This window comes from Leptonotus elevatus, chromosome 18 (genome assembly GCF_054856555.1).
Source record: "Leptonotus elevatus isolate MCC_2025b chromosome 18, RoL_Lele_1.0, whole genome shotgun sequence".
In the NCBI taxonomy this organism is placed as follows: Eukaryota; Metazoa; Chordata; class Actinopteri; order Syngnathiformes; family Syngnathidae; genus Leptonotus; species Leptonotus elevatus.
Genome location: NC_141256.1, coordinates 17360434 through 17383098, shown reverse-complemented (window position 1 = coordinate 17383098; position 22665 = coordinate 17360434). Strand labels below are relative to the sequence as shown.

General features: G+C 52.1%; 2 protein-coding genes across 10 annotated transcripts; one reads left to right on the top strand and one right to left on the bottom strand.

Moving 5' to 3' along the window:
- The first annotated feature begins 54 nt into the window (after positions 1–54).
- On the top strand, positions 55–5071 carry rnf217 (ring finger protein 217). 4 transcript variants are annotated; one of them, XM_086060882.1, is made up of 7 exons: positions 55–984; positions 2030–2254; positions 2666–2830; positions 2959–3056; positions 3743–3846; positions 4181–4252; positions 4850–5071. In XM_086060882.1, the coding sequence occupies exons 1-7, from the start codon at positions 139–141 to the stop codon at positions 4927–4929; spliced, it is 1590 nt and encodes a 529-aa protein (XP_085917008.1). In that variant the 5' UTR covers positions 55–138; the 3' UTR covers positions 4930–5071. The 4 variants fall into 4 exon arrangements, with proteins under 4 accessions (XP_085917008.1, XP_085917009.1, XP_085917006.1 ...); XM_086060883.1 differs by lacking the exon at positions 4181–4252; XM_086060880.1 differs by having other exon boundaries at positions 4181–4985.
- Positions 5072–6787: 1716 nt separating this feature from the next.
- Positions 6788–22524, bottom strand: nkain2 (sodium/potassium transporting ATPase interacting 2). Of its 6 annotated transcripts, none has more exons than XM_086060884.1 (7): positions 21833–22524; positions 13664–13801; positions 12930–13013; positions 11029–11229; positions 9336–9396; positions 8842–8923; positions 6788–8076 (listed from the first exon to the last, which is right to left on the bottom strand). In XM_086060884.1, the coding sequence occupies exons 1-7, from the start codon at positions 21884–21886 to the stop codon at positions 8067–8069; spliced, it is 630 nt and encodes a 209-aa protein (XP_085917010.1). In that variant the 5' UTR covers positions 21887–22524; the 3' UTR covers positions 6788–8066. The 6 variants fall into 6 exon arrangements, 2 of the variants coding, with proteins under 2 accessions (XP_085917010.1, XP_085917011.1); XR_015090773.1 differs by lacking the exon at positions 6788–8076 and adding an exon at positions 9826–10936 and having other exon boundaries at positions 8844–8923; XR_015090771.1 differs by having other exon boundaries at positions 8842–10936.
- Positions 22525–22665: the final 141 nt, after the last annotated feature.

Here is a 22665-nt window from a genome sequence, read left to right as displayed (position 1 = left end):
GTTAGGGTACCGCTGAACGTCATCAAAGCGAGACGTGCGCCGTGATGACGTCGACCCGGAAGCGCTGGCGGCAGCTTTTGTTTTGGTGCAGTCGTGAGTTGGCCGCTCGGGAGGTTCGGACAATGCGTCGCGCTCCAAATGGGTCGAGAGCGCCCGGTGATGGAAGATGCCGACTTTGGAACTAGCACTTGTCGAATGCCGACTTTGGAAGCGGAAGAGAAGGCGATATGGCCGCCGCGAAGCAGTCAAGTGGAGGCGACGCTTCGAAATTGCGACCGACGCATCGGCAGAGGCAAGTTGTTACGGGAACAAGAAGAAGAAGAAGGAGCGCTCGAACAACAAGGCGGGGAAGGGCGGGATTCGGAGGACAACAACAATAACAACTGCAACGAAGGGGGAGGAGGGAGGTCGGAGGCTGCGGAGTTGCCGAGGGGCACTCTGCCGACTTGGACGACTCCCTGTCAAAGCGGGGGTCCGAACGCGGACGAGGGCGCACGTGGCGACAACGCCGCCGGACAGCCGGGACGCGCCGGGATTCCAAACGAGCCTCCCCAGGCCGAGTTGTCCCCTTCCGACTTTGGGAGATTTGACTTGTTGTCTCTTTTGGACATTCGGCGTGACAACCGCGACAGCGTCCGTTCGGAGCCGACAGCGAGCGTCAAAGAGCACCTTTATTGCACCGTCTACTGCATCGCCAACGAGCGCCGCCATGACGTACTTGCCACTTCCGCCTCCGGTCTGGTTTTGCACACGGCGGACGACTTGGTGAAGCCCTTGAGCGAGTCTTTCCTCGGCCGCCGCTCATCGCAGCAGGGCGCCGGCGCTGCGGATGACGATGACGGTGACGATGACGGTGACGATGACGATGACGCCGCCGAGGCGCAGACGTGCCGGGTGTGCCTGGAGGACAAAAGCATCGCACCCCTGCCCTGCTGCCGGGAGCGAGTGTGTGAAGAATGTTTGACGCTCTACGTCACCTCCCAGGTGGGTACGCTGTCGGCACCTGGCTGAAGTTGTTGTTGTTGTTGTTGTTTCCGTTTGGTGACGTACTTTTCGCTGCTTCATTCATTTTGCACGAAGGCGATATTCGTCCGGTGGGACCGCATAGAACCCTTTTCACTCGACTTGCCCGAGCAAAGGAGCGAAGCAAAGCTACGTTCTCGTTGGTAGCATCGCGAGAAAACCTTTCAAATCATCGTTTTTCTTTTTGTTGAAAACAAGTTCAAAAGTGACAAGAATGTCCAATTGATGTGAGTGCAGTTGTTGTATTTTTAGATCAATCATCAACTAATGACTATTTGAATAATCCACAAATCTGTCGGTTCCTTTTTTGATGAATTGCTGAAGTGTATTAAAAAAAAAAACGTTTTAATTTCCATCCCTTCAAGTCCGAACCCGGGTCACAAACAGGTGCTTCTACTTAACCCATGGACTGCCAGACCTTTCAAAATGTGCGCGCATGATATTGTTTTGACAAATTCAACTAATGTGCCAAAGGACCGAATGGACTCGCCCCATTTCCGCCTCGTGCCGTTCTTTTAGAATGGACAGTAAACAAAATGGAGGTTGCACAAAATGCAGCCGTGACGTCCGTGGGCTCAAACGGCGTGAATTCGCTCTCAAATGCGGCCGTGACGTCATCGTCTGCTGCTTGCCTGTTGAGGAGGAGCGCCGCTGGTTCGAGTCAAAGGGTTTGAGGTCTGGACTCCACCAAGCTGCAACTTGCTAACGTTTGAACTCGCGCAACCAGTTTCGTGCACTTTTTGTCCCGCCCCTCATTGTTATGCCCAAAATAGCTTAGCGTCACATCTTAGCGCACGTCGGTCAAATCGAAGGCGATGAATCGTTAGCCGAGATCGGCGGAGAGAAAAAAAAAGGTGCCATTTGAAGCCACTGCGACGTTTCCACTTTGTCGTCGTGTTTTGGGCCGGCCCACTTCCTGGGCCAATGTCGGGCCCGCTCGCACCTTCCGCGTGGCGAACCATCCGCGTCGGGGCTTGTCACGCAGGCGTGCCGTGTGCCGTCCTAGGTGCGAGAGGCCAAGCGCCGCATCCGCTGCCCCATCTCGGAGTGCGGCGGGATGCTGGAGGGCGGCGCCGTGGAGTCGCGCCTGGCCGGGCCGGACCTGCCGCGCTACCGCTACTTCCTGGAGCTCAGTCGGCTGGACGCCGGCACCAAAGCGTGCCCGCGGTGCGCGCTCTTCACCGCCCTGGCGCCGGACGGCCCCGCGCGCCGCCAGCAACGCAAGTACAAGGTCGGCAAAAAAAAAAAAAAAAGAAACCGATTTTGGATTGCAGACACAAAACGAATGACGTGAAAAACAAACGTCTCGAATTCTGGATTTCTCAATTTGATTTTGGCTTACGGTTGAAAAAAGAAAAGAGAAGGGGGAAATGGTGTTGGTTTCTGTTTTGTGATCAATTTGAAACATTTCATTTGAAAAAAAAGATGCCTTTATTTTCCATTGAATACATTTTGGATGACGGCAACAAGTTGAGAGAACTTTTTTCTCCTTTTTCTGTCCACGTCCAAAACGTCCAATATTTGTGCACTACTTGCAAAAATGTCTTTTTGGTTTGCCAAAAAGTCCACGTTGGGTGCGAAGGGTTTTTGGAAGGGACGGAAGCAGGAGTTGAGAACATGATGTGCTGTGCTGGCGCCGCAGGTGCGCTGCAGCGGCTGCCATTTTGTGTGGTGCTTCAAGTGCCACGCCCCCTGGCACCAGGGCATCAAGTGCCGCGACTACCGCAGGGGCGACAAGCAGCTGACCACGTGGGCGTGCGTCGTGGAGCGCGGCCAGCGCAACGCGCAGAAGTGCCCCCAGTGCAAGGTAAGCACGCCTGCGCGCACATCTGCTCATCCGCCGGCCGCGCGGCGGCCGCCATATTGGTCGCCCTGCACGTTGTTGATTGCCGCCTGCGTGTGTGCGTGCGTGTGTGCGTGCGTGCGTGCGTGCAGATCCACATTCAGCGCACAGAAGGATGCGACCACATGACGTGCACGCAATGCAACACCAACTTTTGTTACCGCTGTGGCGAGCGGTACCGACAAGTCCGGTAAGTTGACGTGCATTTCTCGCCATCGCAATCGGACAGAAAATGAAACCACAATCGAAGCGGTCGGCTTGCAGTCGTCGTCATCGGTTCAACTCAAGCGTCTCCTCGTCATGAATATTGAAAGATAGAAATTGTTAACATTACAATCCATTCATCAATCAATTATTCCATTTATTAATGGAGTCATCAGATTGATTTTCGTTTTGCATTCTCGTCTTTTACAAAAGTATTGCGTCCCCCATTAATGTTTATTTTGTACTTTGTATTCGTGGTGTGATTTCGAACAAACAAAGCGCGCGCGGGATCGATTGTTTTCCGATGGCGCCGCGTCGGTCGCTCCTTCTTTTCCAGTCAAAGGAGTCGTTCGCTTCGGATTCAACACGAGTTCTTCTCTCATGTGAACATTTGACAAATCGGTCAACAATTCTGTCCGTTTGCTAAATCGCAAGATTTTACATTCCAAAATGGCTCCAAGCGATGCTTTGATTCTGAAAAGATTCATTTGATAATCCATGACTTGTCAATTGGTTTGGACGGCTCCAGTGCAGCCTTAAGTTCATATCGCAATGAAATTGAGGTTTGGAATCGACAAAACTCGGCTAACATCAAAAAAGCATTTGGAATGTATTGATTGTTTTTTGTACGAAATAATCAATATTGAGTGTTGTGACTTTTTGTCTTGTCAGGTATTTTGGGGATCACGCGTCCAACCTGAGCGTGTTTGGCTGCAAATATCGTTACCTGCCGCACAAGCCGCATCTGCGCCGATTCGTCCGAGGATCCGTCTGCGGTCCGTTTCACCTTCACGACCTCCGCGTGCAGCACGTTCACATTTGCACTTGACAGCAAAAAGGGGAAAGTCTTTTAAAAAACGGCTACCAGAAAAAAAAAAGAAAAGTCTGATTATAAAAGAAAGAAAAAGTTGTACTGCTGAGGAGGAAATGACGCTGGAATGTTGCAAGGAGGAAACGTTTTTCATGTTGGCAAGAAAAGTTTTGCCGACACAAAAGCAAACAAGCGTTAAGTTGGCAACGTTGTCGTGTTGCGCAACTTGAAAACGTTTCCCGGAAAGTCGGTCCGTCCGTCTGCCGGCTATTGACGGACTTGTGTCGTTTGTGCGTCAGGCGCCAAGCTGCTGCTGGCTCCGCTGGTCCTGATCCTGGTTCTGGTCTTGGGAGCCGTGGCGCTGGTCCTCGGTAAACATTTCACGCTCCAACATTTGCATTTGCCGCTTTTGATGCTGAAGGATCTTCCGCCGTTGACGCCACGCGGCAAAGTAGACGAGCGCAGATGGCAAAACATTCTCCACTCCAGTCAAACGACAACTTTGGGAACGAGACTCGAACAAAAAGTCTCTGACGGGCTCGGAAAATTCCAACTTTATGTCTTTTTCTTTCTTTCCGTCTCCCGCGTCCATTTGAGAGCTCATAATGACGCGAGGGATGAAAAGCGGACGTCTCGGCTGTCCGCGGGACGAGCCGCAACTCGCCGGCGTTGCCGGTCCAATCCCGGCCCGCGCGATGGCCCACCGGCGGCCGCTTTTGCGCGTCGCGTTGACGCCATGTTCTAATCCAGCCGATTGCATGTCATGGACGCAATAAAATATTGAAAAAAGAGGACGGACAAAAAGCCGTCTTCACATATTCCGATTTTAATCTCGAGAATGAACGTTTTCCCAAACGATCATCGTCCCAATTTTCGTCTTCATCAAATGTCCGTTTCTGCTCGTCCAAAACCTAAAACGTGACTTTTGGACGACTGCCGCATTGTGACTAACGCGTGTTTGCGTGCAGGTGTGATCGGCTTCCCCGTCTACTACGTGTGCAAAAGGAGGAGAAAGGGGCGGCGCTCGCCGGGCTCGTGGCGCTTTTGACGTCACAGGAAGTCAACGCCTCCTCAGGGACCGTCCTCGTCCTCATCTTCATCCGGCGCGCCCGCCGCTTGCTTGGCCGTCCGCTGCAGGTTCGACAAAAGGACGCGGACGCACGGCTTTCGTTGATGCGCGTCCGGCCGCGCCTTGAGATACGAGGGAGCCGCGCCTTGAGATACGAGGGAGCCCGCTTGGCTCATTTGTGCTTTGACAGCTTGTAAAGCAAAACGAAGATTTGCATTTGAAGTGGCCTGACTTGACGCCTGCGTTCTACTGCCCCCCGGTGGCCAACAAGGAGCAGCGCAGTGTGGATTCCATCGACGCCCAAACGCTCCCATTGTTTGCTGCGCTTTCATGACGTCATTGCCGTCGGCCAAATCCTGCTTTTATCATCAAATATTGTGGAGGCCTTTTTTCTACCCAAAGGAAGAGAACAAAAAGTGGGCGGATGAATTTGCAACGTCGCATCTCAAAGCAGCGCCATATTTTCAATATGAACCCTTGAAAGTCACGTTTGGAAAATAATCATTCCGATTCCATCCTGGGCAGCGGTTTGACACGTTAAAGGAAGTCGGCCATTTTGGAGGGACTGATCAACCGCGCGGGCGCCATCGTCAGACTCGGCGCAAAAAGACAAACCGCAACAAACCGCTGGGATTTCTTGGCTTGCTTCACTCGGGACCTTTTTCCGCCTCGGGTCAAAACGATGCCGCGTTCGCCCGAGTTCGTCGAATGACGGCCGTCGGTGCCTCCGAAGGAAGAAAACTCGGCACATGGGAAATAAGTCGCCAGACAAATTGGAATATTATCCGTGAAAATGTTGAGAGCGGGTTTTTTAAATAAATGCCTCTATACATGGTTGTTTTTTAAATGTATTTATTTAAAGTTTTACTAGAAATCGTTTTTTTTTAACTTCTTACGATACATTGCCGCTTAAAAAGCACTTTCCGATACATGGTCATTGTTTGTTTTAAGAAAAAAAACTCCTGTTTTAGGGAATTTGCTGCGCTGCGAATGTGAACGATGTGCGCTTCGGGTCAAATCTGTTGGCCCTCCCGGGGCCCCTGCTGGCTGAGGGGCCCTCCCGGGTGCTGGCTGAGGGGCCCTAAGCAATTCCCTGCCTTTCCTGATGGCAAGCTACGCCTCTACGCGCGCACGCACGCTGCCAGTAAGACACAAGGCCACGTGTCCACGACATGTTACATTATTAGTCAACTAGAAAAGAACACACGTTGTTTCAAAAACATCAACAAGTTGAAGGTCACAATAGATTTTTTTTGTTTTTTCTTTTTCAAACTATAATTTTCCACTGTGGACATTTGCCACCAGTAGAAAAGCAACACATTTCACACGGAGGCCGGTTGACCTCGTCGGTTGACCTCGTCGTCGCGAGTCATAAGTCAAGGAGGGGGGTGAGGAAATACGCTAACAGGTTGGTGAGGTGACACATCATGCAAATGTGCACGCACACTCCAAAAAGGTGCGTCGCTCTCCTTGAAGGGGAAATGTTGGTCAAGGTTCGACGTCCGTCCAAGTGTCAGCCGGCGAAAAGGACGTTGGGTCCGCAGAGTCCAAAATGGAGACCAGATTTTGTTTGTTGAAAAGTTGCTGCGCTTGCTTCGTTGGCGTTTCAAAGGTGATGTCATCATGTCACATTTGAGATGGACCAAGTAAGGCAAGCGGAGGCGGGCGGGCAAACGTTGGTCCCCGAGGGCCACATTTCATTTCAACATAAAAAAAATAATAATTCCCGAGAGCCGGACGAGCCGCCATTGCTCGTATTTTGTGCCATTTGCAAAAATGTGCATCTCTCCGACCACATGACCTTTCAAATGCACAAGCATGATTGGAAGCCACGCGACACGGGTGCAACTTTTAATATATAGGAACATGAAAAAAAACATTTCTGTGTTTTCTTTTTTCAAACAATGACGCATAAATTGAGTACAAGTTTGAGCTAAACAAGAATTGGAAGACAAACGGCCGTTTTGTGAAATCCAAGTGAAGCGGACTTGGCCAGACGTTCCGTCCCGCACCACTAGAGGGCGGTCACATAACAGGAGTGGTATACTCGTACCACATTTTGTCAATCTCTGGCCTTGGCCACGTGTAGATTGTGCATAAAATTTGTTTTTTTTCCTTTGATCTAAGCCTAAACCCATTGGAGCTCATCATTTATTGAATACAATACATTTTCAATATTAATAAAATAATATAGAATGGTTGATATTATGAAATAAATCAGCTCATCAAAAATCAACACATGAATGAATGTAAATGGCGGCATTTTTTGTGTTTGGGCAAAATATTGAAGGACCGTGTGACGCAAAAGGCCCGCGTCCAGCCGATGGGTTGCGGGGCCAATTCCCGCCTCAAACATGGCAGAAGGAAGACGCCGGCTCGACCAAGTGGCATCCGTCTTTGCAGGTGTGACATTTGACGGACAGACGACAGCTGAAGTGGGCGTGGCTTCGGTAACTTTCTCATCCTTCCGATGTCGCCGTGCCAGATGTTAGCGGATGTTTTGTGCTGTACTCGGTTCTGGCCGTGATACGAAACAAAAAAGAAACCTCAGCGGCTGTCGACTCGTCCGGGCGGGACTGACTGCTGATTGTCCTTCATTTGTTGGACCTTTGGACGTGTTCTTGGTTCTGGACGGACGCGTCTGTCGTGCGTTCTTTGGCACTCTGTTTGTTGGTGGAAGACGAATGACCCAAACGCGCGCGCACACACGCGCACACACGCGAAAACACTTGGCCGTCTCCTCCTTGCAGCGCTTCCGACTGTAAACATTAAGATGGACATTTTTCTACTTGATCTTCAACACTTGAGGATATCGAGGGGGAAGAAAACGTCTGACATTCGCGAGTTGGTGGTCCGATTGCCGTCAGGAATTGTGCCAGGCACTGAAAAAGTTGGCCAAATCGTCCAGCGGGTTTCGACGATCTGCTCGCTGCGGCGCAAAGACAACAAAACGGTTGGAAAGCCAGCAGCCAGTGGAAGCCGCTTGTAGTTACTGCTCGCCACCGCCAGAGGCCAGTGTCGCGCCGCCAGCAATCCACAGGACGGCAGCAAGGAAGTCGGTCGGTGCGGGTGGGAGTCTCAAATCTCCAAAAGTGCTATTAAGGCAGTTTGCAGTCTTATTTGGACCTGAGGGAGGAGACATGCAAATGAGGCGAGACACACGATGACGTCACGCGTTCAAATTCATATCACCCGCTACACGTTTTTTTCCACAGCAAACGGCAAATACGGGATGTGTTGATGTTTCCAAGGGGTGCAAACGGTGGTGGTGTTGGGGGGGCGATGGGGTTGGGGGGTGTGTGCTTAATTTTTGTGTCTGACCGGACAGAGGACGCTTCTGTCATCTCGTGGCTTTTTGTTGACTTTTGCTTGCGTCTCTTGTTAGCTTCTTGTATTCAGCTGTTGCGTCATGGCCGAATAACTTCACACAACTTCTCAACTTGTCGTTCCAAAACTTAACTTGAGCTGCGCTCAGTACAATTGCTTCTCTTTTTCACTTCTGTTTAACATTGTGGGTGAGATAAGGCGAATCGCGCCCTCTACTGGGGAACCCTAATATTACAATAACATGTATTTAACACAGGGGTCGGCAAGTCGGGTCCGAGAGAGTCGCAGTCCTGCATGTTTTTGATGTCTCCCTCCTCCAACACAGCTGAGAGGCTCCTGCAGAACGTAATGATGAGCTGACGATTTGAAACACCCGTGTTGCAGGCGGGAGACGTGGAACGCATGCAGGACTGCGGCTCTCTCTATATAAAAAAATAAAAATTAAAAAAAGATTGTATTTACGTGCGTTTGCGTTCTTGGAAAAGATTTGAGAAAAAGTGCAAGTGGCGAAATGTGTTGAAAGGTCAGGCGTTGGATTTCGGTGTTTGGCGGTGCCGTACTCACATGTACATGGGCTGCAGTTGAAGGTGCGAGGTCTTCTGAGGCCCCTGGTAGCCGTACGAGTCGAATCCGCCGATGAAATCGACTGCAGGGAAGGACGAGCGTCCGTCCACGATTCCGGGAGGCAAAACCAAAAACAACATTTGAGCTCGGAGACGCACGCGCGGCCGCTGGATTGCGAACGCGCCTTGTCGGCGTCGCAGCGGCGCAGGCGAGCAACGACTCAATTAGCGGCCGGCTAGCTTTCACAGACGATCGTGAATATATTGCCTGTGAGTATGTTGCACCACCATTTGTGTTCAAATATCAGTAACTGTAACAACGTCGCATCGATGCTTTCCATTGAGCCCGTTTGTGGCATTTCCCATTTTGTGTTAGCATTCAGCCACTATGGCAACGTTTTGTGCTTTGTTAGCATGATGCTAACGTACTGTATTTCACATTCCTTGAAGTTTACGTGTTCTCTGCTTTTTGTAAAGTATGTTGACGGCACTCACAGCTGTCCTCCTCCTCGGAGATGAGCTTGACCACGTAGCAGGCGTAGACGAAGCCGGCCAACTGGAGGAGACACAAAGACGCGTTAGAGCACAGGTGAGCGTCGCCTCGTCACTTGCCGACTCTTCGAGTCGCTTCGCGTTTGTGATTGGCTGAAAGGCCGTCCGGCCTTTTCTTGGCCTTTTTCTTTTGTTTCCGGTTGTCGGCAAGCAATGAAATGGGTTGCACAAACGCCGCCGTCGCTATTGGGGGGATTAGTGCGGCAGAGCGGCAGAGCGGCGGAGTGACGCTTCTTCTTTGGCCTTCCTTCATCTTTGGATAACAAAAGCGGCCCCGCCCGCATCTCGTCAACCTCACGTTGGCCTCGGATGACATCACAACATCTGCATCCATTGAAAACGGACATCTGCCGGGACGCTCGCTGGTGTGCATTCACCGCCGGCCCGCCCGCCGCGCCGCCGAAGAGACGAGGAGGCGGACACACCTGCTCACCTTTCTCCATTTCTGACGGTTTCGTCATGGCTGCATACGCGGCGCTTTATTGGAGGTCGGCGGCGTGCGCGTGCGTGTTGCGATGCGCGAGCGTGCAGAAGTGATGAAAGCTGAGGGGCCGGCCCGCGTCTTCCCCGCCGGCTCTTGGTTTCGCACCCTGCCGTCTCCTGATCCCGCTCATGATCTGGGCTTGCTTCAGGACGGTTCGGCCAGGCGGAAGGCGGGAAATGGTTTTGGCACAGATGAAAGGAAAAGGCTCCAAAGAGGCCACGTGTGAAAATCAGCAAAGTCTTTCGCCTTTCACATTTCAAGGCAACATTCTTTGCAGTCTGTCGGAGTCGTGATCTCTCAAAGGGGTTCGAATGAAGATTCGTTGCCTTGAAATAAGTTGCACCTTTCAAGTCTTGTGGTCATCTATGTTTAGTACGCCCCCCACTGGCCAGGTATAGCTACTACATCTCGACACGTGCACTTCCTGCCGGGTAAAGGTTTAAAAAGCAAGATGGCTGCCTTGGCTCTGGTTGTGTGCGCGGGTGCGGGTGCGGGAGGGCAGACGCGCTGTGGGCGGGCCTGTCGGCTTGTTCAGCTTTTTCAAGCAACTCGTGATATTCTGCAATGTTTCAAGCGGAAAGGATTGCTTTTGTTCATCAATCAACTCTTCCAACGACCCAACAGCATCCCGGACCGGGTTCGTGGCCCCGTCTCAGCAAACAATTGGTGAGTCAAATGCATTGAAGCCCTGCTGGGACCCGCGCTTGTCTTTCAATTGAGAACAACCTTGAAAAATGGCACAAACCGTTCTCACGGGACTAATTGTGTGTGCGCGTTGTTTGATACGTTTCGGCCATTTTGAACGGTTCTTGCTTTGGACTTGTAACTTCCGCGGCCCCAAAAGGCACGTCCGGTTGATCCAAGAGGCCGACTTGTGCCGCGTTGGGCCTTCGCATGAAAGCGTCTGAGCTTGAGTTGCTTGGCCCGCGTATTGCGTCCATCGGCCACTTGCGCGTTTGACTCCATCTTCAATTGAAGCGCGAGACGATCCAAAACCTTCGGCCCTTTTTTGAATACCGTCTTGCCGGCCGCCATCTCGGCAACGTCTTTCCGCACGAGTCTGCATTGTGACAAGATGGATGACCGAGCGACCGTCGACGCTCTCTCACATCCGCAAACTTCTGCGGCGGCGGCGGCGGTTTCGCTACTTACAGCCAAGAGGATCTGCAGCGAGGAGTGAGCGACTTCCACCACCTGGAAGTCCAAAAGGCAGCCGGAGATGGAGATGTATCGGTGGTCCTCGGGGGCCCAAGGGGGAGGGGGGCTGATGGGGGTCACGCTGCACCCGGGGCCGTTCTCCATCCACCAGGAGCGATGCATGGACAGGTTGAAGGTGAGGACCAGGTCCGAGTCCTGCGGAGACGGACAGGGAGAGACAGACAGACGTTCAAGCACCGAGCGAGGACGGACAAAAGTAAGAGTGGTCGGTTGAGGAGGGCGTCCTTTCACCGTTTCAGTTGTTTTACTTTTGTTTTTGGGGGGGGCAGCGAGTTAAGCATAATACATCTTCCCTTTTGAGCGCCTGATTGTCTGCCCCAAGTGCATACACATCAGGTGTGTATGGAAGAGGATTGGCGTGGCTCGGCGGTAGAGTGGTTGTCTGGCAACCCAGCCCAGAGGGTTGCGGGTCGGTGGCCATTGTGACCGCGTGGAAGGACCTCGAACAAGCAAGATACCGAACCTGTTCAGTTGCTCCTGATGCTGCTGATGTCATCAGCACAGGAACGAGTCATCCAAAGTCAAGCGCCTTCATCGGCGCTTTGAGGGCCTTCCATGGTTTGAAAAGCGCAACCTAAAATTCACAATTGGACTCCTTTGCAGCTTCGGCCGTTTTCAAGAAGACTTTGGAGCGTTTCAAATGCGTGCATGTTGAGAGCGTGCGATCATTTTGCTCAATCGCAGCTGACCTTCGCTGGTGGAAATTGGACGCATCCAACAAATGGATTTGTCATCACGCAAGGAAAGCAAACGGATTCGGTCGCCTCGTCCGCATGCGTCAGAATGCGGCGTTATGCAAATGAGATCAGCCGGATGCGTGCATTTTTCGAGCTGACGGTCCGCCGGCCGCGCTAATAAACGTAGCGCGTGGCGGCGAATGCAGGGACGCGTAATCTGGACTTCAAGACAGGCGGAAAATCCAAATGCAATGTGACGTCTCTGATTGGGAGGCGGGTTCGAACGCACGAGCTCGTCACGTCGCTTAATGGAGAAGAATGAAAAAGCAAGCGTGGATTTGAGTCGCGTCAAAATGGCCGCGACATGACGACGTGTTATCGTTTGAATTGCAATTGGCCGTGAAGAAAAACCGCCAGGGCGCGTTCAGCCGCACCGCACTCTGATTGGACAGCGCAGCGCAGTGGCCTAGTGGTCGAGTGTCCGCCCTGAGCCTGGGAGGCGCTGGGTTCGGTGCCCGCCGGGCCAAAGACCATAAAAATGGGAGCCAATTGCCTCCCTGCTGGACACTCAGCGAAGCGTTGGAATTGCTCAAGTCGACAAAGCAATTGTTTCTTTTCTTCAAACGACTTCGGACGTTTGTCATTCCAAACGATGCGCTTCCTTTGATGACGAGCAAAAAGACGTTGCATGCAACTTGTTGGCTCCGACTGCCGGCACATTTGTGGACATTTTCTGGCATAGTTTGAACGTGGACAAAAAGGCAACATTGAAAATGAAGCATGAAAGAAACGTTTCCTTGAAGGGCGGCCGAAGGTCACGGCGGGGCCGAAGGTCACGGCGGCCGATTGATAAGATGCTCGATTGCAAAGGCGTCATTTATGCTGAAAAAGAACGTCTTTTTCTCGTGGCCGCCGCCGCCGACCGCAACTCGCACAATCGGCACTGATTGCTTCTGTTAATGGAAGACGTGATTGTCCCTAATTATTTTATTGCAATGGACGTGTCGTCTCCAAGCCATGAAGAACGGCTTGAAGGCAACCGGCGTCCTCGTGACGGCGAGTGGAGGACGCTCTGCCATCACGTCCGAAGATGAAAGATTCCAAACGTATTCAAGCCGGACGTGGATTCATTGGCAGGAAGTGAAAGCAAAAGGTTACCTTGGACGCCAGCTGGCCGACCTCCAAGTAGAAGCAGATGATGAAAACGTTCCAAGTCATCCAGACGAGCAGCCAGGCTGCGTACTGCGGAGAGAAAAAACAGCGGCGTCATGGCGGCAAACCTCAACCGACGAGCGGCCGCGCTTCCGTTCAAACGCTCAACAGAAGTGTTGAAAAGTTGAGGACGCTTCGGCTGCCGCCGCGCACGAGACTTTTGCTTCAGATTGACGACGGCAAAGGAACAAAACGATTCCAAATGAGAAAAGCTCAAACGGCTCCAAATAGGAACAGAAAAGTCTTCCACGCTTCCGATACGGATTTCAGAAGATCTTACGAAGGAACGTGTCCATAAAGCGCGTCTTTGCGATCGCTGGACTAAATCCAAACAATTGCCACGGATTGATTGGGAAAGAAAAGACCTCCATGAGAATATCCGCAAAGCTGAAATAAATACATTTGACTCGCTATCCAGGCAGCTAACGAGCACAAGCTAACGAGCACAAGCTAACGAGCACAAGCTAACGAGCACAAGCTAACGAGCACAAGCTAACGAGCTAACCTGCGCGGCGAACATCACTTTGTTGCTGCTCTGGTTGGCGTCTTCGCGTTTCGCCTGCTAATGTTAGCTACGGAGCGCCTTTCACGGAAAATGGAACGCCGCACTGCATTTGCCGGCGTGCGTGGACGCGCCGACGCCGTGACGGCTTTTGCCAGTGTGGCGGCGCTGAGCCTACCCCGGTGACGTAGCGCGGTCGGAACTGGACGGTGCCAAACAAGCCCAGGACGACCACCAGGATGTGCAGGAAGTTGGTGAGGATGGGCGCCCACTGGTAGCCCAGGAAGTCCACCATCTGACGCTCAAAGACGCTGACCTGGCAGAGGACACAAGACGCAAAGCGGACGGTGAACACGAGCACAAGACAGACGGACAAACGGCGCAACTTTCAGCTCGGGTGCGCAAACTGGGTTTGTGCTGAGCTTTTGCGATCACAAATTGATCAATGACAAGCGCCTTCAACGTGCGCTCTATCTATCGGCGGCGGAATATTGTCAGTGTGGCGGCAAGGACGTCGTGCGCGTCTTCCAAGTTTCGACGATTGCAATCGGATCGATGCTCCTTAAACACGTCATTCATCCGACGTCAGCGGCGGCACACGCTTGTCTTATATCGTTGTTTTCAATCGAAAGCCTCCACGATCACAATTTGATGGCGCTAACGCCGACGGCCGAGATGCTCGGAAGGCGCTTTCATCACGGAGGTTGTTATTGACTGATTGACCGCCATTGAAGATGATTGAAGGTGATTGAAGATGATTGAAGGTTGAAGACAGCCTGCCAAAAATCATCCTTTTTTCGGGCCTCTACTTTCTTTCCAAGCGTCTCCAGCTCACAAGGTTTGTTTTCATTTGTGCCTCATGTTTGAAAATGCGATTATCTTATCATGCATCGTAATCATTTCCACCCGCAAGCCCTGTTTATACTAATTTGCATATTTATGTATGGCGTGGAGAGGGAGGAGTCTAATACTCTCACATTTCCGCATTGATTGAGATGCATGAAAGGAATGTGCTTGGATTCGTACGTACGCAGATTCGTACATCTGGATTTTTTTTATGCGTGCGACGTTTTCTGGAAATGGACGTGCGACGTTTTCTGGAAATGGACGTGCGGCGTTTTCTGGAAATGGACGTGCGGCGTTTTCTGGAAATGGACGTGCGGCGTTTCCGTATGAAAGCGACGCAAGTCTTAGTACATGAGGCCCCAGGTAGGCACCACCGGAACCACAAAAGTGCCGCCGCTTTGATAATTGGCGGATCGTTATTGGACCAAAACAGGACAAGCATTCCAAATGATTTCAATGGGCTGGCATGGAATCGTTGTGGGAATCGGCGAGGTGAAGATCTACAATGAACGCTTTGGTCACGATTGGCAACTTGAAGAGTAATCAGCGACCCGCATGGCATCCTTTGGTCCAAATGCTTGGAAGCCCCCCAGCCTGCCGTCACCGACCCGCAAATCTGCTCGTTAACAAATTCAGTGCGTTGCGGTGTGTGTGATGCGACGGCGCGAAATATAAGCCAGCGCACGTCAACACATCAAAAGACAACGGGTGATGACCAGAAAGCTGGAAAAGCGTTCAAGTCACGCGCGCACGCACGCACACGCACGTTGAAGAGTCGAGCACACGCTAACGTGACAGCGTGCGGCAACAGCGCAGCCGTTCGCAAACACAAACACACACCAAACAGTCCCTATTTTCATTGCATGTGAGAGTTTGAAAGCGTGTTATCTCTCACACACACACACACATTATCTCACACACACACATTATCTCACGCACGCACGCACACGCACGCGCGGGGTTCAGTTGGCTTTGTGTTTGTTGGTGTTTAAGCTCGCTGTCATGATACAACAAGTACGGAAGTGATTTAGTGGCACAATTGTTTCTTTTGTGTTCCGGCAAGAAGTGCGGGGGCTTCTGGGCCCATGAGGGCGGCCCCCCCGGAGGCCCCCGGGAGGCCCCCCACCCTCCATCGTTCAGCAGAGCTAATAATAACGGCTCCATCTGGGAGGCGGCAGCGCACCCAACGTAACGCGCACGGCATCGATCGCGACGTGATTTACGATTTGCCAGAAGGGGAACGTTTTGTTGCTGGTGTTGATGATGGCGAGGAAATACGGGAAAGGGGAGCATCCACTAACGCAAAGTGAGACTTGCGTTCATTTGCGGGAGCGAACGACTTGTGGCCGTTTGCAACCCGGCCGGCTCGTCTTGGAAAAGGAAGGTCGACAGCAGGCGCCGTCCTGTTTGACCTCCCGGAGCAACGGAAGGCGGAAGATGGCCAGAAGCAAAAGGCAAAGAAAATGGCCAAAGGTCCACGTTGGCTTTGTGACCATCATCGTCATCATCGTCATCAACCAAGTGGGCCTCATACGGCTGACTGCTTATTCAAAAGGCCGAAAAGGGGGGCGGGTTGCCGGTTGTCGCTCCAAAGACGCATTTGGCGGCGGGGAAGACGACCCGATCACAGAAGATCCCACTGATGCAAGTTCTTGCATGCGGGCGGGGCCGATTAAGAGCGTTTTCAAATGGAATGTTTCATGATGTTGGAAAATGATGGCTGGCTGGCTGGGAACCTTTTGACCCAATCCAAAGCCGCTTTTACCAGCGACAAGGAAGCACGCGCTCCACGCAGTCTGGCCAGCAAAGTGAAGTGGACGGACAAATGTCCTCCCTCGCCTTCAATTCTTGTCTTTCTCTCGCCACGGACGGATCCGTTTCATATCAATAAGCAGCGCGATGAATTTTCCCCCAGAAGCATTTCTTGATGTGAACGTGACATTTAAATGTCAGAACGGGCCGCATCGTCCGCTTGCTATTTCAAAAGCTCGCCTCTGACTCTGACTTGGTGTCTCGCGCTGTTTTTCGGCTCTACTGGATGCCGGAACCGGCAAAACCCTCGCGGGACCCATCACGCGTCCCGTTCAACGTCAACGCGTGTGTTTTGCTTCGCTTCCAATTCGGCCCCAACGCAAAAGAATTCTCTGCCGACTCGTGGAGGGCAAGCGTCGTCGTCGTCACAAAGTCCGGCAGTGTGAGCGTCGAACCCGGGTCAACCCAAGCGCGAGTCTCACCCGATGGCGAGCGGCGGAACTGCGGCAACAGCCTGGCCGGCGTTAAAAACGAAGCAAAACGATCGGGAGCGCTGATCCGAAAAAGTTGAAGCGGGCGCCGATGGCAAACGCAGCCGCCGGATTCAAAAGTGGACCCGGATTCAAAAGTGGACCTTCTTCACATCACAATTCAAATTGTCCTTTTTGTCATTTTCACAATCAAGAAGGTTTTTCACGTTTGTGCAGCGGATGTCAAATGTGCCCTTTCGCTTGCTTTTCCAAAGCCACGTGGCTTCCATTTTGCCTTCTCCGTGTTCTATTTATAGCTTTATTTCTCCCTCCATGATCTCGCCCTCCTCGCCGCTCTCGCTCTCTCCTAATCGGTTTGTGCGCACGATGCAGCAGCGGCGCAAAGAAGAAGAAAAAAAGAAAGCCTCATGCACGCAAATACGCAAAGAAGCCGCCGGTCTGTAAGTGAACGATCGACCGCGCCCGCCGTCCGCGCCCGCCGTCCGTCCGATGGCTTTTCCCTTCATGGACATCTTAATGGAGCATCCGTGCGGCGGCGGCTTTTATGAGGGAATGTCGCGTGAATGCGGACGCTTAACGACTTGCTGCTAAATTGCTCAGCAGCAAGTTGAGCGACCCGATTTGAAATAAGGCCGGAGCGGCAATCTTGTTGCTCGTCACAAAACTGGCTGAAATTTCAAGCAACCTGCCAACAGTCGCATTCTTTATAGCTTATTCCTACTCTTAAAAAAAAAAAAGTCCCATTCTTGATTCCGAGGGAAAAAAGATCCACTTGAACCGTCTTCCTCGTGTAAAAAGAAGGTCAGAAGGTCGTTTGTTTTTGGTTTGAGGCAAATAAGAGTGCCGCCCCCCCAGAGGGCGGCGGCGGGTGTGGAAAGCAAAGACACCAAATCAATCGGCAGATGGAGGACAGAGAGGGGAAGGGGTGCGAGGTGCGAGGTGCGAGGTGCGATTACAACTTGGCATGAAAGTGGCACGTGTGTGGACGGCGCTTTTTCAAGGAAGGGTCGCCTTGAAGGAGACAAACGCGCACTTTGCTTCCCAAACTCTTGAGCAAGGCACTCAAGCTCTGTGCGCCTGGCGAGGTCCGGCCAAAAGTCGCCATAGCAAGCGGGCTTTCCCTGATCCGGAACAAATCCGGAGCCAAATGCGGGGCCGAAGTCCTCGGCCACCTTCGCCGGTCCAAGAGACGGACTGAGACGGAGACGTGACGCTCCGTCGTCTCCGCCGCGTTCAGAAACGCGTGCCGTCATTCGGAAGCAACCGTCGGCTCCAAAGGCCTTCCGCTGGCGACTTGGACCTTGGACGCATTCCAGCAGAATAAACGCTTTGCAACCCGTTGGCCCGCTTCCAAATTGTAATGCATTGACTGCAAGTTGAAACGGCTTGTTTGGCTTTGGCTGACCATGTGACATCGTTTACGACAGCGTTTACGACATCGTTTACGACAGCGTTTACGACAGCGTTTACGACATCGTTTACGACATCGTTTACGACAGCGGAAACATGACCAGCTTTTTATGACCAGCTTTCCTGTCCGCATTGTGAAAGACATTTTCAACGCGGTTGATCAATCGCAGTGTCCCCCAAAATGCACACGACTTCTGTCTTTTTGACTCTGTTTTGCAAATGGCGACCGAATAGTCGACAACAAACGAGTTCATCGTCACTTGGGAATCCAAAGAGGAAAAGTCATTTGGGATTTCAAGTGCACGGCAACAGAAGATGGAGGCGGAGGAGCAGACGCATTTATTGGCAACCGAAGTTGACCCTAATGGTTTTGGGAGACGCGAGTCCGGCCGGGCAGACGCGATGAATACAAGACGAGCCGCGTTTCCCGGAGCGCGTTCGATTGGCCGGCCGCTCCGTTGCTTTCCTTCGCATCATCGTCCGCTAAAAGCCTCGCCGGGGCGGGCCCGACGCCGGCTAATGGTCTCCATCGAGTCACCCTTTGCTGCCTCCGTCCTTGCCCGCGTGCGGCGACCATCAAACGCTGGTGAGCGAGACTCAACGTGCTCGCCGGGGTTACGCAATCGTTTCTGCTGACAGACTTGCGGCTCTTGTTTGAAAATGAAAATCCTGCAAGATGGAAAAAAAATCTGCAACATAGAAAAGATGGATAGGATTTAGAAATTCACTTGACGGCGAGCCTGCGACGCCAACGGCGGAACGGAGAGCGACCACTGACTGCATTGTCTTTCTTTCATCACAACACTTGCAGTCCCCCGTTAAGTCCCATTGGCGGCATCATCGGGACAAACGAAAAGACGATGTCACTTCTTGCTGACCTCAACGGTAAAAACACAAGTCCAAGTGGACCCAAATTGAAAAACGCCACTCAACGCCATCCTGGAAAAAGGGGTCGTAGAAAATGAAAGGTACGGTACGGAAAGCCCACAACAAAATGTCCACAGTTGCTGAGGGCGTAGACGCATAAAAGGGTCCGAGAGACATTCAAACAAATCTCTGGTGACTTGAGGCCAGGACAGAGCGCTCTGCTGCCACCTGCTGCTGCTTTGTGTAATAACTAGCAATTCTTCAACCGTTCTCTGCAGTTGAGAGGCGGCATCAAGGCTTCTGTATGCACTAGCATAATTGTGTTTTTAGAAATACGTCTTTGGGAGACTTAAAACATTCGAAATAGAACGCATTTATACGTTTTTGGGAGCAAATGGGTTAAGAGGCAACACAACAAGGAAGTTGCACACGTGCCGTTTATCACAAATCTACGCTAAGTCAAGTCAGGAAATATTTGGCTGGGGTGAGGGAAGAAAACACAATCCAATGAAAAAGAAGTTGATGGCCCGCCATTGTGACCTTCAAACGTGGGGACCGTCCCAAAGCGAGGGCCGAGGACCCAAAATCATAATTTCCAGCACAAACGTGAACCTCGACCGATCTCCGGTGACGTCGGCTTTGACGCACGTGAGCGCGGGATCATTGATCCCCGACGGGCTCCATCCCATATCTTAGCAATTAGCCTCGCTGACGAAGCAGGACGAGACGTCTCTCAGAGAGAGACGGGGAATGGAAGCGCAACTCTTGCTTGTCTGTCGGGCTGCAATTAGTTGAAGAGGATCGTGGACCGCACGGGTTCTTCAGCACCGGCCGATTGAGCCCACTTTTGTCAAGCCGGCATCTTAAATGCTCGCAAGTGAAGCCAGCTAACGGCTAACGAACTGCAGTGCGTACTCACCCGCTGCGCGCGAGTGTTTTTAAACTGGCAGAAAGGCTAATGGACTTATTAGCAGGCCGGCTCGCCCGCCCGCTCGCTCGCTCGCTCGCTCGGCTATTCCAAAAGTTAAGAGAGCAAAGCGTGTTGTTGACGGCGCCGTGCCATTTGTTCCACCGCATTAGCCACAAATAAGCGCTCGCGACTTCAGCCACGGTAACAGGCCCCTAGACAGCACCATGGCGCGGAAGCGGCGCGGAAGCATTTTGTTGCAAGACGCGTTGCCGTGTTTGACAATGCAGGGGTGGGCAAACTCGGTCCTGGAGGTTTTGGATGTTTTCCTTCTCCGTCACGCCTGATTCATATGACAGCTCATCAGCAAGCCGGATAACAAACCTGGTCACAGGAATCAGCCGTGTTGGAGGAGGGAAAGCTCTAAAACCTCCAGGACCAAGTTTGCCCACCCCTGGTGTCAAAGTCTGGGAAAATGGGGCCTTTTCACACTCTGTGACCGCAATTGTAAAATAAATGACTGCAAGTTTGCTGTTTTGGTCAATGTTGTATTTGTTTTTCTACAAACATCGTTTTCCCCACGTGGTCGGTTCTTTTCTGACAAATGATGAGGCAACATCAAGTGTTGAAATCTCAACTGGAACTTCAGTCCACCTTTTCTTCACCTCACAGCATTTTGTCTCCTCAAGATTGAAAGTCACAACGATGAAGAAATCCGCAACAGACAAGGAGTGAAAAGAGGTCCGAGGCTTGCTTTGTTCCAAATTGGGACCCCCGCCATTGGACAAGCCAAAGTGATCAGCAGAATTCAGTCACCTCATCGGGTCTGCTTTTGCATCTTTGCCCTTTGAGGGTTCTGCTCGACAGCGACGGCGACGCACGCTTGGCCTCCGAGCGACCCTCGTGACGAGAAGTGCTTGGAAAAATGGACGCTTGGCTTTTTATTGGCGTCGGACTTCTTTTGATTTGCCTCATCCGACCACAGCTCCAATTCCAACACTTAGTCCACTTGGCGCTTTACATACGACACAACGGGTCCTCGGTTCCTCTGATGGTGACCGAACCTGAATTTGTACAAAAGTAACGCTAACGCATGCTAACATGTTGAGGTTCGGCTATTTCTAAGCCATAATCACAGGAAGCATTTGTATGAAAAATGCGTGTCGGCCATTCATATGACATGATCGGCAAACCCCAAAACAGGAAGTGAGCGTGTCGTCTTGTGACGCGTCACAACGCATTCCAGTCCACGAGGCATCAATCGCAACCGATGACGTCGCAATGTACTCCATTTAACAGCTAGCGTACACAATCGGACAGCATTTGCAAGAGAATGGCGTTTCTTAGATGACGCTCGACAGCTAAGAATGTTACTTGGCACACGCAGGCATCATTTGCACGCGTTTACCAGCATCGCACTCCGAAATCCTATTTTTAGAAAACAAAAACGACGGATTACTAATTATTATTAATCATTAAGTGTGTGTGTTTCCTCGCCATGTCCGACATTTGCGCTTGCCACGTTAGGCGCAACAGTTTCCGTCCCAAATGCCAATCGATGCGCTTTTCATAACCATACGCAGTTTTACTTTCAAGTGGGAAATTCGTTTCACAAAACGGAGACAGCATCGCTCGCTCGCTCGCTCCAAAATGTCCGCCGCAAGCCTGGCGACATTTGCACTTTGCTATCAAGGGAGGAGACGTCCTCAGGATGTTCAAACGTTCAAACGCAAACTCGGCCAAGCCTCCCCGCCGTCCGTCCGTCTGGCCTGCCGTCGCTCCGCACACAGACGGCGGCGGCAGACGGACGGCGAGCCGTTCAACGGCAGACGTTGCCTTCCGTGACCGAAGCTCACATCCGTTCTTTGTCTTGATCACTGAATCGCACCCGTCCCGAATTGCCGCCTGTTTACGCACCGATTGACCTCCGGGACGTGACCCCTCCCAGCCGCGTCTCCGTCTTTAGCCGTGACGAATGGCGGGCTGCTTGCCTCTTGGCAAGATCTCAGAAAAGCCTTTCACGTCTCGGCACCCGGGCCTCTTTTGAGGGTCGGCTAGTAATGGTAACGCTTACCAGCTGCATGCCACAGATGAAGGCCAAGGTGCACCTGCCGCCGCAGCACCCCATGACGTCCTCGCACCGTCTGCACGCCGGTCGCGCGGGGGCGCCCCGGATCTCCAGCTGGATTTGTTAATTGGCAAGTCCTCCTTTGTCCTCCCTTGGAGCTGTCAGGACAAATCGAGGTCCTCGGGGGGAGAGTGGAATCCTTGAGCTCGGCTCAGGGTTCAGATGGCAATAAAATAAATAAATACATACAAATAAAGGTGGTCGTGTGGCCCGGGAAAGCTGCTTTCGTGTGGCATTTTCATCAATAATTCATATCATTTGGAAAATGGCTGGGAAGCTTTCATCAATAAAAGTTAAGGTCCCAGAGACAATAAAGTATGGCATCATCTCGGATAAAAAAAAAAATGCAATCGATTAAGAACAACATTTGGTAAATAATCCCACTCGGAAGCGCATGTCGAATATGTAGCAAGACAAGAAGTGCGGACGCGAGGAGACTGAGTCCTCCGGGCCCCCCAAAAATGCGTCAGCGGCCACCTCCAGTCCTCCAGTCCTCCAGTCCTCCCCCGGCTTATGCGCGTCTTATGTCGCCCTCAGCCCTTCCGTCTCCGTCTCCGTCTCCGTCTCCGTCTCCGGCGCCGCACAGGTGCTCCTCCACCGAGGCCGTCACAGCAGCACCGTCCGCACCGGCGCCGTGAATAGGCGGGGGGGGGGGGGGGGGGGGGGGGGGGGGGGGGGGACAATAATAATAAAAGAAAAAAGGTGGCGGCGACGCTTCAGTAAGTCACCGTTGACGTGACGTTTTCACCAAGTCATGAGCCACCAAATGACGTCTTCAT

Coding starts and splice junctions, on each gene's coding strand:
- rnf217 (XM_086060880.1), top strand. CDS start 139: ATGGGTCGAGAGCGCCCGGTGATGGAAGATGCCGACTTTGGAACTAGC. Junction 985..2,029: donor CGCTCTACGTCACCTCCCAG/GTGGGTACGCTG, acceptor GTGCCGTCCTAG/GTGCGAGAGGCCAAGCGCCG. Junction 2,831..2,958: donor AGAAGTGCCCCCAGTGCAAG/GTAAGCACGCCT, acceptor GCGTGCGTGCAG/ATCCACATTCAGCGCACAGA.
- nkain2 (XM_086060884.1), bottom strand. CDS start 21,886: ATGGGGTGCTGCGGCGGCAGGTGCACCTTGGCCTTCATCTGTGGCATG. Junction 13,014..13,663: donor GACCGCGCTACGTCACCGGG/GTAGGCTCAGCG, acceptor TTCTCTCCGCAG/TACGCAGCCTGGCTGCTCGT. Junction 9,397..11,028: donor CGCTGCAGATCCTCTTGGCT/GTAAGTAGCGAA, acceptor TGTCTCCTCCAG/TTGGCCGGCTTCGTCTACGC.